The 22,697-nt window shown below is 44.9% G+C and overlaps 1 protein-coding gene across 1 annotated transcript in view; it reads right to left on the bottom strand.

Annotated features, from left to right (window-relative positions):
• Positions 1-22,697, bottom strand: part of USH2A (usherin) — a 1,098,211-nt gene that overhangs the window by 820,903 nt on the left and 254,611 nt on the right. Inside the window, exon 19 of the mRNA XM_075339131.1 lies at positions 22,461-22,605. Coding sequence (XP_075195246.1) covers positions 22,461-22,605 — 145 coding nt within the window. The remainder of the gene's footprint in view (positions 1-22,460; positions 22,606-22,697) is intronic.

Here is a 22,697-nt window from a genome sequence, read left to right as displayed (position 1 = left end):
ATGTTTAAAAAATAAAGGTTTTGACGTCTTCTAGAAAAAAACATATTACTACAAAACATCTACATAAGAACTGAGATAGGGACCAGATGCAATGTTTTACTCCTCCTGCGCACATCTGTATCCTAATTGATGCGCTGTTAACAAATGTATAAACTTTACTTTTCTATTTGTGATGTTTTTCATTCCTAGTTCAAACAGGCGTCTTACATGGATCTGCTGATGTCTTTAATATGTGGAAGAATCTATGTAGGAGGGTGGCTGAGTTCCCTATAAGGCCTCTTTCACACGTACGTGCCTCCGGTACGCGTTTGGCAGTTTTTTCCCGAACCGGAGACATGTACACCCGTACACCAATGTTAGCCTATGGTAACAGGCACATTAACGTAAATCCCCACGGAACGTGTGTCCGTGTGGATTGTACGTGTACTCCATACGGCGCCATATCCGTTTTTCTCCGGCAGCACGGGTGTCACACAGCCTGCACCCACACCACACGGATGTAGTATGGATGCGGTCCTGTGTGACACGCGCCGGAGGAAGACGTGTCATTATTTTAAAATAAAAAAACACATACTCACCTCCACTAGCCCTGTAGAATCTTCTGCTGAAACAGTTGCTGCCGTCCGGCGCTCATTATGAGCGTTTTACGGAGGTGGGCGTGATATCACGGGCGCTGATCTCCGCCCCTCCGCTTGGCCGGATGCAGCATCAGCGGGGAGTGGGCGGGGCTGGAGCCGAAGATCAGTACCCTGGACAGCAGCAAGGACCACGTGAGTATGTAACTCACTGGTTCTCCGTGTGTTATCGTGGATAGCACACGGAGAACACACGTAGCCCGGACGTACCGGAGACACATACTCACCTAACGCAACACGCAAGGAGAATACGTGTCTCACAGCACGTGCGTGATTTTCACGTGTGACAGAGGCCTAATGTAAAGTGTATGGTTATGCAAGGTAAACATGTTAACAATGTGTACTGAAGTGTATCAGTCAGATTGACTTTAGATTACGACATAGGTTTTAATAGAGATAGGAAAGTGGGGAACATTTAATAGGATGTAGTGTGAGGTAGAGGCTTAGGATGTAATTTATAGCAAGTAATGTAAAGTATAGGAATGTTACGTAGATTTTTATTTGTTAGAAACAGTGAATGTCAGGTCCAGCTCACTGCGGGGGGGAAACTAGTGTTGAGGAGAGTGAGAGACTTCCTGGTTACAAGAGAGGGCAGTCAGAGATGGCATCACGTGAGACGAAGATCTGAAGTGCTGCTGTGCGGCTTCCATTGGCAGTGCCTGGAGGACCCTCTACAGTCTGAGCCCACGGTTTCTCTCTGATGTGTGGGCGAGCAATCAGAGTTTCCTGCCACAGGGGATACTGATGCAGGACTACTCCAGGTCTAGAAGGAATGGGTCTCATAGGAATGGCAGACTGGTGTGTGTGCATGGTGGAGAGAGAAGTTTCAGGCAAGGGACAAGGAAGGACGTGGTCCTAGGTGCGAAGGGACGAGGATGGGAAAATGGACATAGCCTAAGAGGAGCAAGTGAGTGTCACGCACTTCCTACCCACACACACACTCAGAGATCACTCAGTGAAGGAGTGTGGTGCCTGTGCGGTTCAACGCCCCCCTTAATGTACACATAGAACCTCATGGAGAATGACAGTTTTTTTTATAATATAGTATGAAAAAAAGCTGGGAAAGAAAATAACGCCTAGCTTATGAACTACAATATAAGACATAGCATTTCTGTAAATGGCAGAATTACGAATTTCTGTACATAGCAAAGGTCTAGGTGCCTAACGAATAATTGCTGTAAACTGCAGCCATGATATTTAGGCCACAGAGGAAACAATGGCCACAAATGTTTTTAAACACAGTCAGCAGGATATATCACTTCTTTGTTGGCTGAATGAGCTTCACCTGACAATTTTCAAAAAGATTTCAGTTGGACTAGTTATACTGAGTGAGTGATACCCTCTGCCAAAATGTTGCTGTCCCGTCCTCACCGGAGTCCGCTCCTGCAACTTCTGCTTCCGTCACCAGGCGCTGCCGTATTCCCGCCATGGACTGTGCTGGTGATAGGAGAGGAGTCGGTGCCAGTGGCTCTGGTGGACGCAGGCTCCACTTATCCACTAATCTGGGTTTCCATGGGACCTGCAGTACCACTGGCTGACTGTGGTGGCGTGTGTCTTCCAGCTGAAGTTACCACCATTCAGCTTCAACCAATGGGAAGACACTACACCCTTCTAATTCCCCCTCTTGTCTGCTGGTCACTACCAGAGAAAGTTTTGTATTCCTCCTAGTGTCTGGTTCCTGTCCTGTTCTGACTATTGATCCCTGTTTTTTGACCTCTGCCTGCTCCCTGACTACTCTCCTGCCTGGCGTTTTTGTACCTCGCTGCCATTTTCGGTTTTGACATCTGCCTGATTTGCAGACTACGCTCCTGCCTGCCAATTTTGTCCCCTTTTGAGCCTCCTGGTTTGGACCCTGCCTGATGACCACTCTTTCCTGGATTGCAGTCATCCATGGGCAGCAATCCCCTGGACCTTGTGTAAATCCCTGAACAGAGGTTAAAGGCTTTCAGGGTCGCCACAGTTGCACACCCTTTGGAAAAAAAACCCTGAAATTGACCTAAGTACTTCTTATGCGGGCTTCACACAATACGATCTATCGTGCGATTGCACGAGCAATCGTACCCGCCCCCGTCGTTTGTGCGTCATGGGCAATTTGTTGCCCGTGTCGCACAAAGTCGTTAACCCCCCGTCGCATGCACTTACCTGCTGAGCGATCTCGCTGTGGGCGGCGAACATCCACTTCCTGAAGGGGGAGGGACAATCGGCGTCACAGCGACGTCACACAGCAGCCGGCCAATAGAAGCGGAGGGGCGGAGATGAGTGGGACGTAAACATCCCGCCCACCTCCTTCCCTCAGCATTGCCGGTGGGAGCAGCGGGACGCAGGTAAGCTGTGTTCGTCATTCCCGGGGTGTCACACGGAGCGATGTGTGCTACCCCGGATACAATGAACAACCAGCGCAAAGAAAAATAAACGATTTTTTAAAAATGAGCGACGTGTCAAAGATAAACGATTTGCAAACGTTTTGCGTCGCTCGTAGGTGTCACACGGAACGACGTCGCAAACGATGCCGGATGTGCGTCACAAAAACCGTGACCCCGACGATGCATCGCACAATAGATCGTCTCGTGTGACGCCCGCATTAGACCTAATTATTATGTGTTTAGACGAGTGTTTGCACCTCACTCTAGAGGAGTTTGTGGGTCTCTGGGGAGGTCATGGCTTAGGTGTGCCGATATGAATTAAAATTTGGATGCAAAAAAAAATTGTTCTAAAAGACAATGCACTAATTGGGGTAAGGTTAGAAAAAAGTGCCAAAATTATCAAATTGTCTAATTTAAGCTTACAGTACATGGTCTAAATATTCAACAGGATTAGTAAATCTGTCCTAAAGGATTTCTACAATGTATATAAGAAATAGCTTCTGTTAGTTCATCCAGTAGAGATTAAATTGAAGGAGTTGTTTCAGACTGAAGGGCCATTTACACACTGCGACATCGCTAAAGATATATCGTCGGGGTCACGGTGTTAGTGACGCACATCCGGCGCTGTTAGCGACATCGCAGCGTGTGACACCAAGGAAGCGACACTCAACGATCACAAAAACATCAAAAATTGTTGATCGTTGAGGCGTCGCTCCTTTACGAAATATCGGTGGTGGTGCATGCCGCAGGTTGTTCGTCGCTCCTGCGGTATCACACATCACTGTGTGTGACACCGCAGGAGCGACAACCATCTCCTTACATGCGTCCACCGGCAATGAGGAAGGAAGGAGGTGGACGGCATGTTCCGGCCGCTGGATCCAGCGGTGGCCGCGGGTAACCTCAGTGACAGATCAGCTGATCGCGCTACTCACCTCAGTTGCTGCGTGGAGGTGATAGGAGCGGCGGTGAGTAGCGCGATCAGCTGAGCTGTCACTGAGGTTACCCGCGGCCACCGCTGGATCCAGTGACAGCGGGTAACCTCAGTGACAGCAGCTGATCGCGCGGCTGTCTTCATTACCTGCGTGGAGGTGACCGGAGCGGCGGTGTCTTCTGCAGCTCCGGTCACCTCCATGCAGCAGCACTGGAAGCGACGCTGGAGCATCCTGGATTACGCCGGACATGGAGGGCTTTTTGGGGCTGATTAAAGTGGTGAACCAGGGTATATGTTTGTGTTTTTTATTTCTAATAAAGGATTTTTTCGGGTGTGTGTGTTTATTTACTGTAATTTACAGATTAATCATAGAGGGTGTCTCATAGACGCCTGACATGATTAATCTAGGACTTATTGGCAGCTATGGGCTGCCAATAACTCCTTATTACCCCGATTTGCCAACGCACCAGGGCAAATCGGGAAGAGCCGGGTACAGTCCCAGAACTGTCGCATATAATGTATGCGGCAATTCTGGGCGGCTGTTAGCTGATATTGTTAGGCTGGGGGGCTCCCCATAACGTGGAGCTCCCCATCCTGAGAATACCAGCCTTCAGCCGTATGGCTTTATCTGGCTGGTTTTAAAATTGGGGGGAACCGCACGCCGTTTTTTTTAATTATTTAATTATTTATTTCACTGCACAGTATACACACGCCCACCAGCTGCTGTGATTGGGTGCAGTGTGACACCTGTCACTCAGCGTGGGGGCGTGTCTCACTGTAACCAATCATAGGTGCCGGTGGGCGGGGAAAGCAGGGAATACGAGATTGTTTAATGGGCGGCCGGCTTTTTCAAAACAGTAAAAGCCGCCGGAGCAGTGTGAACGCCGTGCAGCGCCGGGGATCGGGGATTGGTGAGTATATGAGAGAGGGGGATAGACTGACATGGACAGAGAGTGAGGGACAGAGATAGTGACCGACTGACAGAGATTAGTGCATGACAGACATTGTGAGGCGCTTCAGAACGCAGCTTTTCAGCTCCGCTCTGAAGCGGACCTTTTTTAAGCTGTGGTGCAGAGCGCACACCTGTGCACATAGCATCAGACACCAAAATCGTATGAGGGATGTCACACGTTACAATTGACTAGGTTCGTGCAACAAAACGCTCAATTCTAGAGAATGATACGATGTGTTTGCGATCAACGGTTTTGCGTTCAATCATGATCGCAAGTAGATGCCACACGCAGATACCTCACAAACGATGCCGGATGTGCGTCACTTACAACTTGACCCCAACGACGGATTGTGAGATATATTGAAGCGTGTGTAGCGGGCTTAATGCTCTGTACCACCCCAGGTTTGTTTTCTCCTCAGTGATGTGTGTTCCCCCCAGTGATGTGTGTTCCCACCAGTGATGTGTGTGCTCCACAGTGCTGTGTGCCCCCCTAGTGCTGTCCCTCTTACTCAGTGCTGTGTGCCCCCTTAGTGCTGTGTGCCCTCCCAGTGCTGTGTGCAGCCCCCCAGTGCTTTATGCAGCCCCCTGGGCTGTATACAACCACCCCACTACTGTATGCAACCCACAGTGATGTGTGTCCCCAAAGCTGTGTATCACTCTCAGTGCTGTATATCAACCCTAGTGATGTCTGTGTCCCCCAGTGATGTCTGTGCCCCCTAGTGATGTGTACCCCTAGTGCTATCCCCCCTACTCAGTGCTGTGTGCTCCCTAGTGCTTTGTGCAGCCCACTAGTGCTGTGTGCAGCCCCCCAGTGCTGTATGCAACCCCCCAGTGCTGGGTGCAACCCCCCACTGCTGTGTGCAACCTACAGTGCTGTGTATCACCCTTAGTGTTGTGTTCCCCCCAGTGCTGTGTACTATCCCCAGTGCTGTTCCTTCCCCCAGTTCCCCTAAGTGATGTCTGTGGCGACATTTTGATGTCTGTACCCCCCTAGTGATGTTCGTGCCCCCTAATGAGGTCTGCTACCCAAGTGATGTATGTGCCCCCCAGTGCTGCTTTCCGTGCCGCCAATGCTGTCTGTACACTACAGCTATGTTTATGCCTCCCAGTGATGTCTGCGCCCCATCCCCTCTTGTGATGTATATTCCCCAGCCCCTCCTGTCATGTATATGCTCCCAGCATTTTCTATGATGTGTATGCCCCCAGCCCCTTCTGTGATATATATGCCCCAGCCCCTTCTGTCATGTATATGCTCCCAGCCCTTTCTGTGATGTTTATGCCCCAGCATCTCCTGTGATGTGTATACCCCAACCCCTCCTGTGATATATACATCATATTGTAGATGAAAACAAAAAAACAAAAAAGTGAGCCGGAGTATGAGATGGTATACATGGAACTTGTGAGACCATGTTCACACTGGCCATGAGACAAAGAGAAACCAAGGAAAAAATTGTGAAAACATACCCTGCTGTAACTAAATAAAAGCATAGTGCATATAAATATAGGGTACTTAGTAAACACTGTTTTTGATCAAAAAAAGCATAAAGCTATCCCACCAAACGTCAAGGTGTACACAGTTGGGATAGTACCTACACTCTCTAATATTAAAACCTTACCATGGGTCTAAAATAGGCCTCAATGTGGCTAAGGGCTGAGAGCGACCGGGTCCCAACAGGACACACACAGTCGGGGGATTCACAAAATGAAATGTCCAGCTCGCTGAGAAGGGGGCCACTCCCTGTTTGTACTGAATACAAAAAAACTACATAAAAACAAATGTATCATATTGTAGATGCTAGGGGCAAATACATCACAGGAGGAGATGGAGCATATACATCACATTGGAGATGCTGGGGCATACAGTATACATCACGTTGGAGATACTGAGGGCATACACATCACAGGAGGGCCTGGGGGCATATATATCACAGCAAAGACTGGGGCATATATATCATAGGAAGGGCCAGGGGCATAAATATCACAGGAAAGGCTCTTTCTCACTCTCACAGTTTCTCTCTCTTTCTCACTCTCACAGTCTCTCTTTCTCACAGTCTCTCTCTCTCACTCTCTCTTACAGTTTCTCTTTCTCACTCTCACAGTTTCTCTCTCACTGTCTCTTACAGTCTCTCTTTCTCACAGTCTCTCTCTTTCTCACTCTCACAGTTTCTCTCTCTTTCTCACTCTCCCAGTCTCTCTTTCTCACAGTCTCTCTCTTTCTCACTCTCACAGTTTCTCTCTCTTTCTCACTCTCACAGTCTCTCTTTCTCACAGTCTCTCTCTCTCACTCTCTCTTACAGTCTCTCTTTCTCACTCTCGCAGTCTCTCTCTTTCTCACTTTCTCTCAGTCTCTTTCTCTTTCTTTCTCACGCTCTCTCTTTCTCTCTCTCCTTCCCCATTGACTTAAATTATACTCCTTACTCGAGACGAGCACCCGAGCATTAGAAATTGCTCATTTTAGTGCTCGCCCATCACTAGTTGTTACTTTTTTTTTCTTTTGTTCTTTCGTAAGAAAATGTAAAAAAAAAAAAAAAAAATGACAATGCTAAATATTTATAAAGGTCAATTAGAAAACAAAAGATGTTTTTCTTCCTCAACTGTATCCCCCACATCACTGTTACAATAAAGTGATGCTGTGAAATAATAATAATAATAATAATAATAATAATAATAATAATAATAATGATAATATTTGTAGTATTTTGTCAGGTTTGTCAGCTTTACTGGTAGAAAAAAAATGAAAGCATGCAGAAACTTGCAGAAAAAAAAATATATTGCTCCTGCCATATGGGGCTACCAACGACTCACCAACCGATTTAAGATGCAGCATATTGAGGTGACCATATGTTACATTGCTGTTGAATGGCTGAGTGATTCATGCCCGTCACATTCTAGTATATCAATTAAAGCTCCTTGAAGTCTGCATGATTTGTGTCTCTGTTATTAAACCCTGCTAATTCATCCCACTTACACATCCGTTATAAATCTCTGGGAGAGCTGCTTGATTCATGGCAATCTGGGAGCATGCTACAGCAAATTCTTCTCCTTGTAATTAACAGTAAATTGTTTTACTGCCTTGCAATGAATTTTTCAGTTATATTGCAAATGAACTCCTAAATGCACGGTTATTTCCCAAGAACTGACTTATATCATTAGGTAATTAAAAAGTATTGCTTTAAACCAAAAGCTTTTAATCAAGAGAAATACAATGTAACCATAGATTAAGGACAAGGGAATTGCAACACCATATTTGTCAGTAATTTACCTTACCTTGCAAAAATTACACAAGAAAACAAAAAGAATATGGGAAGTCGGAATCACATCTGAAACTATGACTTCATAATTGGATGCATTCCAGGCATCGAAGACCAGGACCAGGAAGATAAAAAGTCATCCATAGGCAGAGGAATACTTGCATAAATGCACCAGATTATTGCTTAAAGGGGTTGTCCACTATTTGGACTACCGCTCCGTATTCCCCATTTTTTAGTCTATAATTACCTCTGATGGCAGCGTGGTTCCAGTTGTCTACCTGTTGGACAACCCCTTCTCATTCCTCATGTGCGTCTGCATAAAAATAAAAATGCCTATACCCACCTCCGGTGATGGCGTGGCTCCAGCGATGTCGGAACTCGTGTTCCCGCTGTTGCACAGCTTCTAGCTTCCCAGGTGTAGAACAAAGGTCACAGAGCAGATTACATGGGATAACATGGGATAACAAGCTCTTGGACAACCCCTTCTCATTCCTCATGTGCGTCTGCATAAAAATAAAAAAGACTATACTCACCTCCGGTGCTGGCGTGGTTCCAGCGATGTTGGAACTCGTGTTCCCGCTGTTGCACAGCTTCTAGCTTCCCAGGTGTAGAACAAAGTTCACAGAGCAGATTACATGGGATAACAAGCTCTTTACTCCTTGGAACATGAGGTAATAATATGCACAGTCATACAGTATTGCATCAGGAAGAGAAAGCAAAACCAGGAAGAAAACAAAAGACTTTTTACAATACAGTGAGTAAGGAAACTTTACACAACATCGCCATCTACTGTTAGATCAGCATAAAGTCCTCCTTTACATATACAAAGAAGTCCTCAACTGTTGCATATACCAACACCCGGGGCCTATATGACATTGTAATGACATGCCAGTCTCGTACCCAATCAGCGATGGCTTCCTTCTTCCTGCCTTTGTAAGGTTGAGTAACTAACAGGAAGTAAGTGGCAGCCGCAACGCTCACTTCCTGTTAATTACTTAAACATCCGAAGGTGGGGAAAGGGAAGCCGGTACTGATTGGTTGCGAGACTCGTGTGTCATAACAATGTCATGTGGGTCCCGGGAACGTGAGTTCTGACATTGTTGGAACTGCACCAGGATCGGAGGTGAGTATAGGCTTTTTTATTTTTATGCTGATGCACATGAGGAATGAGAAGGGGTTGTCCAAGAGGTGAACAACTCTTTTAACTAAGAGCTGACCTGATCCCTGTAAAATCCCACATGCCAAAACTGGACTGCACCCCTGTATTATGCTACCTTCACATAATAGATAGACGATAATCACTTGTTGCCTTGTAATATACTATTAATCACTAGAGGTGAGTGAACCCAAGGTTCGGTATTCGGTGTTCATACTGAACACAAATATTTCCCAAAAAATAGAGCTTGGATTCGGAGTTCAGGTGCTTTACGCATGCAATCCACTCGCGGGAGCATCGCTGTGCTCGGGTATGCTCGGCCCAGTACGAACCGCTTGCAGTGTTTGATCGGCTTTCACTGGGGGTAACAGCATGATCGGATGTAGTGTGCACCAAACAAGGAAAAACCCTGCCCATCCACCCCCAGATTGATCTGTTTATGGCTGGCTACATGTGGGCAGAGACCCGAACTGCCTAATCAGTGCCTTCCATTGGGGTTCAGGTCAAGTCCAGGTCACAAACTGAACTTTATCTAAAGTCCAGCTGAACCCACCGAACTGACCTCCACAGTTCCGCTCATCTCTGTTAGTCACATTGCACTAATTATGCAATCTGAACTAATACTATGATGGTGCTTTGCCATTACAATTATGTATGGCTGCCAGCTGTGTTATACAGCCAGCATTCTGGAAAAATGGCCTGGGTTAAAAGATAAAACTGATCCTGGTCAACTAACTACTTAGATGCTATAGCTAATCCTGACCGCAGCATCTAAGGGCTTGGAAAAATTGAAAGGGATCTATGTCGTCCCAATGATGGTCCTCCTGGTGCGATGGGTTGCCCTAGCCTATTGGGCTCAATATGGTACAAATAGAAACTACAAAATGTAACCACAAAAATCATCTCTCATACAGCTCCATCAGCAGCAAATTAATGCTGTTGGTCAATAAAGGCAGCAACAAAAAAATAAATTATTTAGATAAAAAAAAGCCTTTTCTTTTTCACAGTGCTGTATTAATGTTATATTCTTGATTATCTAGATTTTTTTTTGCATATAAGGAGCAGAAAACTGGTATCACGTTAACCATATATGTAGTAATATTATTGCCCGAACCCCATTATTTCAGAGGGATTGACTATTTTATGTATGGGAGGGAGTGTCAACGCTTCCCTGATGGGAAATATAAGGCCACAGAAAGATTGGGCATGTTGATTTTTACATGTCTGATCATTTTGTTCTTAAGGTGAGAAACCCCCCTTTAGAAGTGCCTGGTAGGCATAAATTGAATTAATATTGAAGTTTAGAAAATCTGCTGCACTGGTGTATTCGAATAATTTGTGGTGAGATTCACGCAAATCATCAAAAAATGCCAATTGGCATTTTACACAAAGCAGAAGGTTCTACCAGCTTTAAAATGCTTGCATCATTTAAGGTGTGATTGTGTTGGCTTCTCATGATGCATTGCAGCTATCATATCATGTATAGTACAGCCAATTAGGAGGGACTATCCTAGTCTGTTTAAAAGCAGAGGCAGTAAATGCAGCAGCCATTTTGTAGTGAAACTGGATAGTGAGCGCATGGCACAGCTCACAATTTAGCTATAAAAATAGAGGAAAAGAAAATGATAAACACAGAATATATATTACAGATAGTGTGTGACGTGATCCACCAATCCTTTGTGCTGTGGTCTGATTTCCCCTCCACAGAGCATTCGTCAGGTTTAGTTGCTGTCCTGGTTCTGAACAATTTGTTTGTGTTCATTTTCTTTGTGCCAACAGGTGTTTCCATGCTGTAATTCAGTATGCATGGAAACAATGGAAACACACCCGGTGGGTGTAACTATATAAAGCTTGCATTTCCCGCTGCCTTTCTGCCAAGTACTTTTCTGGCAGATTGTTACTTTTGGTTTTCCCTTTTTGTTTACACTGCACCTTCCCCCCGATTCCTAAGGAGGTACATGGATCCCTCGATAGTTGCATAGGAAGCAAGGCCTGAGGAGTCACCTTAGTCTTTCAATTAAGGTTGTTTAAGTCTGAGCAGGGGCCTTTAGGGACTGTGCAGCTGGGACCTCTAATCTGTACGAGAACCGGGCGGGTTAGGTTTAGTAGTTTGAGTTATACCATCTTTTATATTTTCCACATGTGCGATACTTCGCGCATAACGCACAGCAGTAAAGAACAGATACCATCTAATTACCCATAACCATTAAAGATGAGAGTATGTGACAAAATTAGAATTTGCAAAATTATTATTATTATTAGTTATTATTATAGCGCCATTAATTCCATGGCGCTTTACAAGTGAGAAAGGATATTCATAAAAACTAGTACAACAATCATTAACAGTACAAAACAGATTGGTACAGGAGGAGAGAGGACCCTGCCCGCGAGGGCTCACAGTCTACAGGGGATGGGTGAGGGTACAATAGGTGAGGACAGAGCTGATTGCACAGTGGTGTACTGAACTGAGGGCTATTGTAGGTTGTAGGCTTTTCAGAAGAGGTGGGTCTTCAGGTTGCTCTTGAAGCTTTTCACGGTAGGAGAAAGTCTGATATGCAGGGGTAGGGAGTTCCAGAGTATAGAAATCTTGTATGCGATTGTGAGAAGAGGAGATAAGAGAGGAGTAGAGAAGGAGATCTTGTGAGGATCTGAGGATGCGTGCAGGTAAGTAGCGGAATACTAGGTCACAGATGTAGGGAGGAGACAGGTTGTGCATGGCTTTGTAGGTCATGGTTAATGAATTGAACTGGAGTTGTTGGGCGATGGAAAGCCAGTGAAGGGATTGGCAGAGTGGCGAGGCTGGGGAATAGCGAGGGGAGAGGTGGATTAAGCGGGCCACAGAGTTCAGGATAGATTGGAGGGGTGCAAGAGTGTTGGAAGGGAGGCCAGAGAGCAGGAGGTTGCAGTAGTCGAGGCAGGAGATGATGAGGGCATATACTAAAGCCAAATCACGTTAATTAGTGTTGTTATTATTTTGAATGCTCCTTATTATGTAGTGGGACAAAAAAAACCCTTAAAAACGAATATCTCAATGTTCACCTGTATGGCCGCCCACACTACACACTCTACACTGGCTGGTCCTCCTTGCCTCTTTATTCCAACTTTGCGAGCAACATCATCGATGTCTTCACTCTAAGCCGGGCCTTACCAATTCAATCAGTTCCTCGACATGACTGCATATTGTGCTGACGTATAAATGTGATAACATTACAAAGTATGTTGCAACCTTACAAAGTTGCGACTTTATGATGCACGGTGACCTTCAAGACCTTGTTGCAGCTGGAAGACCTGGCCTAGAGTGAAGACACCGGAGATGTTGCACGAGATGGCAGAACAAAGAGGCACTGAGGACCATGGCGGGTAGCGAGCAGTGAGGGCAGTTGTAAAGATGAACAGTGACGTCAGTATTAGGGCTCATTCACATGACCGTTCCGTTTGTCCTGGTCAGTTCCTGTTTTTATGCGGACCCACGGACAGGATCATCTTTTCAATGTCTTTTGTGTAGGATCGGATGACACACGGAAACACTTCCGTATTCATCCGATCCTACAAAAAAACACATTGGATGCCGTATGTCCGCTCCGTTATTATGGAACATGTCCTATTCTGTTCCGTAATAATGGACCGTGACTCAATACAAGTCAATGGGCCTGCAAAAATCCCTGGAAGTCGCACGGAAGCACTTCCGTGTGACCTCCGTCAGGAGCCCCGGCAGTCTGTGTCCCGCTCCCTGCCAGCCCCGCAGCTGCTCGCACCGCAGTATCAGCAGCTTCTCACACAGCAGTGCGTGCAGCCACGGGGATGACGAGTGCTGCTTCTCATCACTCTGTGTCCCGCTCCCTGCCAGCCCCGCGGCTGCCCGCACTGCAATGCGTCAGTGTCTGGCTACACAGCAGTATCAGAGGCTTCTCACACTGCAGTGCGTGAAGCCGCGGGGCTGGCAGGGAGCGGGACACAGACTGCATGGGCACCCGACGGAGGTCACACTGCAGTGCGTGCAGCTGCGGTGATGACGAGCGCTGCTGTCAGGAGGTTAGATGAGATCATTACCTGCTGTGACGATCTCCTGCCTCCTGACGTCAGCACTGTCACTGCCTTCTATGTTGGCTGCGTTCCACGTCACGTCAAGCGGGCGGGCCGAAACTGTCACTAGTGGTGACGTCACGGGCTCCCACGATACTGCTGAGAATGCGGTGGGCAAAGAAGTCAGTGACAGCACTGATGTCAGGAGTACAGGAGATCGTCACAGCAGGTAATGATCTCATCTAACCTCCTGACAGCAGCGCTCGTCATCCTCTGCAGTGACCTGGGCTCACCTATTGATGTTAGCTCAGGTCACTGCATTGCTCTCCCAGCCAATGGGGAATGTTATGTTCTTCATTGACTGGGACAGTGACTATGATACAGATCGTTGTAAGACTCCCTTATTGGATTACGCCGGACCCAGATTTGATTGTTCTTGTCAATAAATTGGTGAAAGAGGGAATGTTTTGGGGAGTGTTTTTTCAAATAAAACTTTTTTTGTTGTCTATTTTTTATTACTGACTGGGTTAGTGATGTCAGGTATCTGATGGACGCGTAACAGCAGTAACCCCAGGGCTTGATGCCAGGTGACATTACACATCTCGCAGCAACCCCATATATTACCTCGTTTGCCACCACACCAGGGCAACGGGATGAGTTGGGGCAAAGCGCCAGGATTGGCGCATCTAATGGATGCGCCACTTCTGGGGCGGCTGTGGGCTGCTATTTTTAAGCTGGGGAATGTGCAATAACAGTGGACCTCCCTAGTCTGAGAATACCAGACCACAGCTGTCTGCTTTACCTTGGATGGTGATCCAATTTGGGGGGACCCTGTGTTTTTTGTTTTAAATTATTTATTTAATTTAAAATAACAGCGTGGGGTGCCCTCTGTTTTGGATCATCAGCCAAGGTGAAGCTGCCAGCTGTGGTCTGCAGGCTGCAGCCGTCTGCTTTACCCTAGCTGGCTACAAAAGATAGGGGGGAGCCCGTTTTTTTTAATTATTTATGTATTTTTTGGCTAAATACAAGGCTAAGCACCCTTTAGTGCCACATGAAAGTCACTAAAGGGTGCCAGCTTAGAATATGGAGGGGGGTAGGACATTATATATGTCTTTCTCATCTATCTATTCATCTATCCATTAACTAGCTATCCCTCTATCTATCTATCTATCTATCTACAGTATCTATCTATCTATCTATCTATCTATCTATCCCTCTATCTATTCATCTATCCATCTATCTATCTACAGTATCTATCTATCTATCCCTCTATTTATTCATCACTCTATCTCTCTGTCTCTATATCTATCTATCCATCTCTATATCTACTCATCTATTTCTTTCTTGCTGCTTCCGTTTTTTGCGGTCCGCAAAAAAAACGGAAGGCACACGGATGACACACGGACGCATCCATGAAAAAAAACGGACCATTTTTGCGGACCGCAAAAACGGATCGGTCGTGTGAATGTAGCCTTAGTAGTTTTGTTTATTTTAACCTTGTTTTGGTTCAGAAAAATGGCAACCAACAAGCAGTAACAAATTACGAAGGAAAAAAAATCTGTATTCGGGAAAATACAGTTTTTTGCAGAGTTCGACTAGAATTAATTTCCACTTGTAAAATTTGTCCATTACCTGTCATCTGTGTGTACATGACAACTCTGCCTCTGGACATTATAAGACTTGTAACCTGCATTTTTCACGTATTTTTCCCTTCGGAAGGCTCTATATTTGATTTTTCCCTGTCTGATGTTGCTATGATGTCTCCCATACAAAACATTCAGAAATGAGGGATTCGTTCACTCTTGTTTCTATGTAGCCCAATTTAAAAGCAGCAGCAGCAGCAGAATGGAGGATATTACACAGCAGTACTGAGTAGTGTAAGTGTGAATCCAGCTCTGATGTGAGCTAAAACACTTAGTAGAAAGTTTCAACACCCTCTCTGTAATGAAGTCACTACTTACAGGTTGTACAAACAGAAGAGTAGTCAGGAAAGCCAGAGTCTGCTAAAAGGAGGACACATATGGATTCAGAGAGCACACAGAGGTGAAGTCAGGTCACAATCCAGGGGTCAGAATTCCAAGAAGGCACGTGATAGGTTCAGAGAGTAAACTGAGAAGTGGTCAGGTTGCGGTCCAAGATCTAAGGCCAGGAGGTCACGACAGGAACAGGGAGTGGGCAGAGAATACTCAAAACAATAGTCCGGGGTCAAGAAACAATAAATGAGAACACTAGCATAAACACAGGCCAACAGCACAACAACGAAACCAGAATGTACGACTGGCAAGGTTCTGGAGGAGCATGCTCAGTAAAGAAGAAAAAGCAATTACCAGCAAGATGAAACACCTGAGCAATCAGCACCTCTCCAGAACAAGCATGAAATCCTGCGCTGTCAATCAACCTGCCAGCTCAGTCGCCCAGGAAAACACAGCAGAGCGTCTCCTAGTGTGCAAGATGCTCTGCATCGAGGAATCGTGGCACTCTCTGTGCTCACTTTACTCATCCCACCTCTTCATGGCATCTCTCCACATAGACTTCAAAGAGATGTAATCTGATCTTTCAGTGTGATGCAATGTGGTATTTAGCTCTTTTCAGGAGGTGAGGAGGAGAAAAGTGGCTCATAAGTGGAGAAAGAAGCATATTTATTTCCTCTGATGTATTACAAAGTTTCTTAAATTCACATGCATTATTATTTATGGAACGTCTGTTGAAATTAATGACTATTTAAAGATTCTGTTTTATTAATCTTAATATTAGAACTATTATTATTACAAGAAAAATTTGGATCCCTCCCATTACTGGGCGGCACGGTGGCTCAGTGGTTAGCACTGCAGTCTTGAAGTGGCTCAGTGGTTAGCATTGCAGTCTTGCAGCGCCGGGGTCCTGGGTTAGAATCCCACCAAGGACACCATCTGTCTGGAGTTTGTATGTTCTCCCCGTGTTTGCGTGGGTTTCCTCCGGGTTCTCCGGTTTCCTCCAACACTCCAAAGACATTACTGATAGGGAATTTAGATTGTGAGCCCCAATGGGGACAGTGTTCCTGATGTATGTAAAGCGCTGCGGAATACGTTTGTGCTATATAAAAATAAAGATTTATTTATTTATTTACAGCCCATTGTTACTTTTTGTGCCATCTTTATTATTTAATAATGATGATTTTCATTCTGAAAAATGGGCTTATTAGAATGTCAATGGAGCACATTGTGCGTCTTGCAGCGAGCGCAGCGGAGTATATTTTATAAGTGCAATATGCTAAGTGTAATATCTGAGAAGCCTCAGATCCTCGCTGAGATTACAGCTAGACAGCTGCGAGTAACCTAATGGGATCTAACATTCACCAACATACTGTATGCAGGCAGCAAAAACTATCAACATGACATCCTGCGCGGAAGCTGACAAAAATGCACAATTTACTTAGCATCAAGAGGGGAATCCGAATCAACATCACATTGTAGTTTGTAAGACAGACAAGACAGCCCATCAGCATCATTACCCCACAAGACCCAGAGGCAACTCCGAGCCATCCAATACAGCTGCTGTGCGGATCTGCCAGGGAGCCAGATGTAAGGGCTTCTGGAAAAATAGCTGCCTTACATTAGCATCTGTGATCTTAATTGCCATGAAAAAGGCCAGAGAAGATGACAGGCTAAAGAGAACGGCAAGGGAAACCATTTTTTTTTTTACTGATAGATAGATAGATAGATAGATAGATAGATAGAGGGATAGATAGATAGATAGATAGAGGGATAGATAGAGGGATAGATAGAGGGATAGATAGATAGATAGATAGATAGATAGATAGATAGATAGATAGATAGATAGATAGATAGATAGATAGATAGAGGGATAGATAGATAGATAGATAGAGGGATAGATAGATAGATAGATAGATAGATAGATAGATAGATAGATAGATAGATAGATAGAAGGATAGATAGATAGATAGATAGATAGATAGATAGATAGATAGATAGATACTGTAGATAGATAGATAGATAGATAGATAGATAGATAGATAGATAGATAGAGGGATAGATAGATAGATAGATAGATAGATAGATAGATAGATAGAGGGATAGATAGATAGATAGATAGATAGATAGATAGATAGAGGGATAGATAGATAGATAGATAGATAGAGGGATAGAAAGATAGATAGATAGATAGATAGATAGATAGATAGATAGATAGATAGATAGATAGAGGGATAGATAGATAGATAGATAGATAGAGGGATAGATAGATAGATAGATAGATAGATAGATAGATAGATAGATAGATAGATAGATAGATAGATAGATAGAGGGATAGATAGAGGGATAGATAGAGGGATAGATAGATAGATAGATAGATAGATAGATAGATAGATAGATAGATAGATAGAGGGATAGATAGATAGATAGATAGATAGAGGGATAGATAGATAGATAGATAGATAGATAGATAGATAGATAGAGGGATAGATAGATAGATAGAGGGATAGATAGATAGATAGATAGATAGAGGGATAGATAGATAGATAGATAGATAGATGGATAGATAGATAGAGGGATAGATAGATAGATAGATAGATAGATAGATAGATAGATAGATAGATAGATAGAGGGATAGATATATAGATAGATAGATAGATAGATAGATAGATAGAGGGATAGATAGATAGATAGATAGATAGATAGATAGATAGAGGGATAGATAGAGGGATAGATAGATAGATAGATGGATACGATAGATAGATAGAGGGATAGATAGAGGGATAGATAGATGGAGGGATAGAGAGATAGATAGAGGGATAGATAGATAGAGGGATAGATAGAGGGATAGATAGAGGGATAGATAGATAGATAGATAGAGGGATAGATAGATAGATAGATAAAGGGATAGATAGATAGATAGATAGATAGAGGGATAGATAGATAGATAGATAGATAGATAGATAGATAGATAGATAGATAGAGGGATAGAGGGATAGATAGATAGATAGATAGATAGATAGATAGATAGATAGATAGATAGATAGATAGATAGATAAAGGGATAGATAATAGATAGATAGATAGATAGATAGAGGCATAGATAGATAGATAGATAAGATAGATAGATACATAGATAGATAGATAGATAGATAGATACATAGATAGATAGATACATAGATAGATAGATACATAGATAGATAGAGGGATAGATAGATAGGTAGATAGATAGATAAAGGGATAGATAATAGATAGATAGATAGATATATAGAGGCATAGATAGATAGATAGATAGATAAGATAGATAGATACATAGATAGATAGATAGATAGATAGATAGATAGATAGATAGATAGATAGATAGATAGATAGATAGATAGATACATAGATAGATAGATACATAGATAGATAGATACATAGATAGATAGAGGGATAGATAGATAGGTAGATAGATAGATAAATAGAGGGATAGATAGATAGATAGAGGCATAGATAGATAGATAGATAGATAGATAGATAGATACATAGATAGATAGATAGATAGATAGATACATAGATAGATAGATACATAGATAGATAGAGAGATAGATAGATAGATGGATAGATAGAGGGATAGATAGATAGATAGATAGATAGATACATAGATAGATAGAGGGATAGATAGATAGATAGATAGATAGATACATAGATAGATAGAGGGATAGATAGATAGATAGATAGATAGATAGATAGATACATAGATAGATACATAGATAGATAGATGGTACTTTAACTTGCATTTAAGTGATTATTTTGCCCTAGTTTTGAGTAACATTGTGTATTATACCCCAGAGCTGCACTCACTATTCTGCTCGTGCAGTCACTGTGTACATGCATTACATTACTGATCCTGTACTAATCCTAAGTTATATCCTGTATTTTACTCCAGAGCTGCACTCACTATTCTGCAGTTGAATTCACTGTGTACATACATTACATTACTGCTCCTGTACTGATTCTGAGTTACATCCTGTATTATACTCCAGAGCTGCACTCACTATTCTGCTGGTGGAGTAACTGAGTACATATATTACATTACTGATCCGAAGTTACACCCTGTATTATACTGTAGAGCTGCACTCGTTATTCTGCTGGTGGGGTCACTGTGTACATACATTACATTACTTATCCTGTACTGATTCTTAGTTACATCCTGTATTATACTCCAGAGCTGAACTCACTATTCTGCTGGTGCAGTCACTGAGTACATACATTACATTACTTATCTTGTACTGATTCTTAGTTACATCCTGTATTATACTCCAGAGCTGAACTCACTCTTCTGCTGGTGCAGTCACTGTGTACATACATTACATTACTTATCCTGTACTGATCCTGAGTTACATCCTGTATCATACTCTAGAGCTGCACTCACTGTTCTGCTGCGGAGTCACTCCATACATACATTAAATAATTTATGTATAAATAGGTTTTCTGAATGTTTCCAGTAGTATAATTTTTAATATGTTACGCCCCTGAGGCTTCAGTCACCACAGAGGTACTGCACCTTAGCCAGAGGTGTGGTATCCCATCCCTGGGTAAGGAAGAGGTCATCCACCGGTACACACACAAACTCACAACACCCACAGTTAGCAGCTCCCCACCGGGTCGGGGTTAGGGCTTGGTGCCATTAATGCTATGTATAGCCACCACTGGTGATGACACCTCCCTCCCCCTAATCTGATGGGCCTGGGGGTGGAGTCTAGTGAGTGGGAGGACACTATAGTGAGTCAGAGAGAGAGGGAGAAGAGAAGAAGCAGTGGAGGAGTGAAGACCTATGATCTGGGGCTGGAGAAGCTCGACCTAGGCGCAAGACAGAAAGGACCCAAGGGCCCACGGGGAGTGCGCCAGACTCCCGTGGACTCATTCCACATATGACGTATCGTAGTGGAGGGACTTGGCTGCAGAACGGGGACTGGTCCCTAGACTAGAGAAGAAAAACTAACGTGCTCTGCTAGTAAAACCAGAGGTTAAGGACACCTAGTACTGAAGCCAACTTCGCACACGAATCCGCTGGAAGGTGTTCACAGAGGGCCAAGGGACAGAGCTTCAAGCTACCTGACAAGGTCCTCGGGCACCGACTCAGGGCACTGTGTGCGTAGGCACAGGACAGGAGGGTGAGAAGTCAGCGCAGGAAGATGACCAGGAAAGGCACATAAGAAGGGTGCACCGGTCTTGACCTCCGAGACATCCTGGATCGACTGGGGCTGGTCACAGTGGAATCCAGCACTACAAGGGTGGTCACTGACTAGTCTTGTAACCTTGGAACCTGCTACAGTGAGTAAAAACATTGAGACTGCATCCCTGTGTTGCTCCGTTATTCGCGTGCGCCCCGAGCCCTGCATCCTCGCCATCATAGACTACTATGCCCATCGGCCCTGGGGCCCAGCTCTACTTGTGGAGAACTATACCAACCAAGCTGCATCACCATCTGCTCCAGAGGTCCTATCCTATCCTGCAGCATCGGCTATCTCTGGCTGAGTGCTACAAGTGGCGTCATGACAAACTATAACTACTACCTCATCATCCCCCATCCTTATTAACGACCACCACCAGGGTCACGGAATCGGGCCCTGTCGCCGTGACATCCCCAAGAAGCCTTGGACCGGTACGAGTAACCCCCATGGCCCCGGTGGGCGCATCAAATACAGCTGTAACCGTAAGAACAAGTGATGTGAGACGCCCCTGGACTATCGGGTCGTCACAGGGTATTGCATAATCTGCCCTCCCGTGCAATATCTGCATCCTCCTTGATTGCGGGTCCCCAACTACATGTTGTTGCCTACATCAGCTGATTAAAATCCTAAGGTACACTCTGCACCACACCCACCAGACACACCAGTGGACGGCCTGAGTGGAATAGGGTCGCCCACTTGGGGGGTTGGTTAAGGAAGGTCAGAAGTGTCAGAGCAGTTGGAGAGTAGAGTGTGGGAAGGGAAGGAAAGAGGAGGTCAGTAGCCGAGCTCCTTGGAAACACGTAGGTAGCAGACGGTGGTTCTGGACCTAGTAGGAGCTGGACCCCCGGTCGCAGGGGATCGTGACAAGGGGCACGGAACTGTCGAGGAGGACAGCCGGTGGCCTTGTACCATCACCGGGATGGGACTAGGGTAGGACGGGGTACGTTGACCCTAGGTCAGGGAGTAGCTTCAGGCAACCTGACAATTTACCCGATGAGAACGGATCATTCAAGATCCGCTCTCCACTCGCTCCAGAATCAGGGTACTAGCGCAATGAGGGGGATAGGACTTTCCACTCAAACGGTCCAGGAAATCCCAAGCGTGAACCCTGAGAGTAAGCTCCCACACTTAGCCATAGTGGGGAGTGGGACCCGACTAGTTCCATACTACTGGGACCAACAGAGAAGTAAACTTAGTGTCAGGAGGAAGGTCACGGATCACCAGGCAGCACCATTGGGGATGGGACCCGAACTAGCTCCCCTCAGCGGCAGCGGTATCCAGAACTTTGGTTTATCCAGTTGTCAGTGTCAGCTTTATGGACTGAGTGAGTACGAAAGTGACCCCTATGCACCCAACGGCACTCCCCAAACACCCGTCACCGAGTCCCGGGGCATCCTCCCTACCCGTTGAGGGTTCTAACACCTGGCTGCCCCAGTCCATCGCCCACGGGTACTCCCAACTGCAGAGGTGGTACTCCACCTTACCTCGCACCACGGGTGGCGTCACGAACTCTAAACAAAATCCCCTGTAAATACCCCCTTCATTTGGGTTTCCGCACGACCCCCTGGTCCGGACACCCCTCGAGCCACCGCGGATCCGGATCCGAGCAGCCCAGTTGCTGGCACGGGGGAGGCACAAATGCAATACAAAGCATTGACAAATGACTGACCATCTGATGTAGGTTATAGCCATACAAAAACTGCAAATATGACTTAAAATGTGGACATGCTCTTTAACCCTTTTATAACTAAAACATTTGGGGCTTTTTCTAGTTGAGCTACATCTGTATAATATTTGCTAATTCCATAGCATTGACATGGACACTCTGACCGTGGTCCCTGAGTATATAATTTTATCTTTCCTTGGCACATAGCTCACAATCTATAAAATCTCGCCGAGCTTACTGTAGGTCATGTGTTTCTGATTCATTTCTGGGTGATGGAGAGTTTATATAAACCTCTTACCTGAAGCTAAAGTCTTTCCCATGGCAGGTTTACTTGTCACACAACCCATCTTATTGCAGAGGGTGACGGTGAAGGCGTAATCATGGTAGGCCTCCAGTCCTGTCACTTCATAATAGACTTCATGACTCTCCGCTACATACAGCACCTGGAGGGAGGGAAACCCAGCGTGAAAAGATCAAAGCTAACTCAATTGCTGCATGCACATGTGTGTGATGTGTATACACTGATCACCCACCA

This window comes from Anomaloglossus baeobatrachus, chromosome 3 (assembly GCF_048569485.1).
Source record: "Anomaloglossus baeobatrachus isolate aAnoBae1 chromosome 3, aAnoBae1.hap1, whole genome shotgun sequence".
NCBI classification, from domain to species: Eukaryota; Metazoa; Chordata; class Amphibia; order Anura; family Aromobatidae; genus Anomaloglossus; species Anomaloglossus baeobatrachus.
Note: the sequence above shows the minus strand (reverse complement) of the source record. Positions and strands in the feature narration are given on the sequence as shown.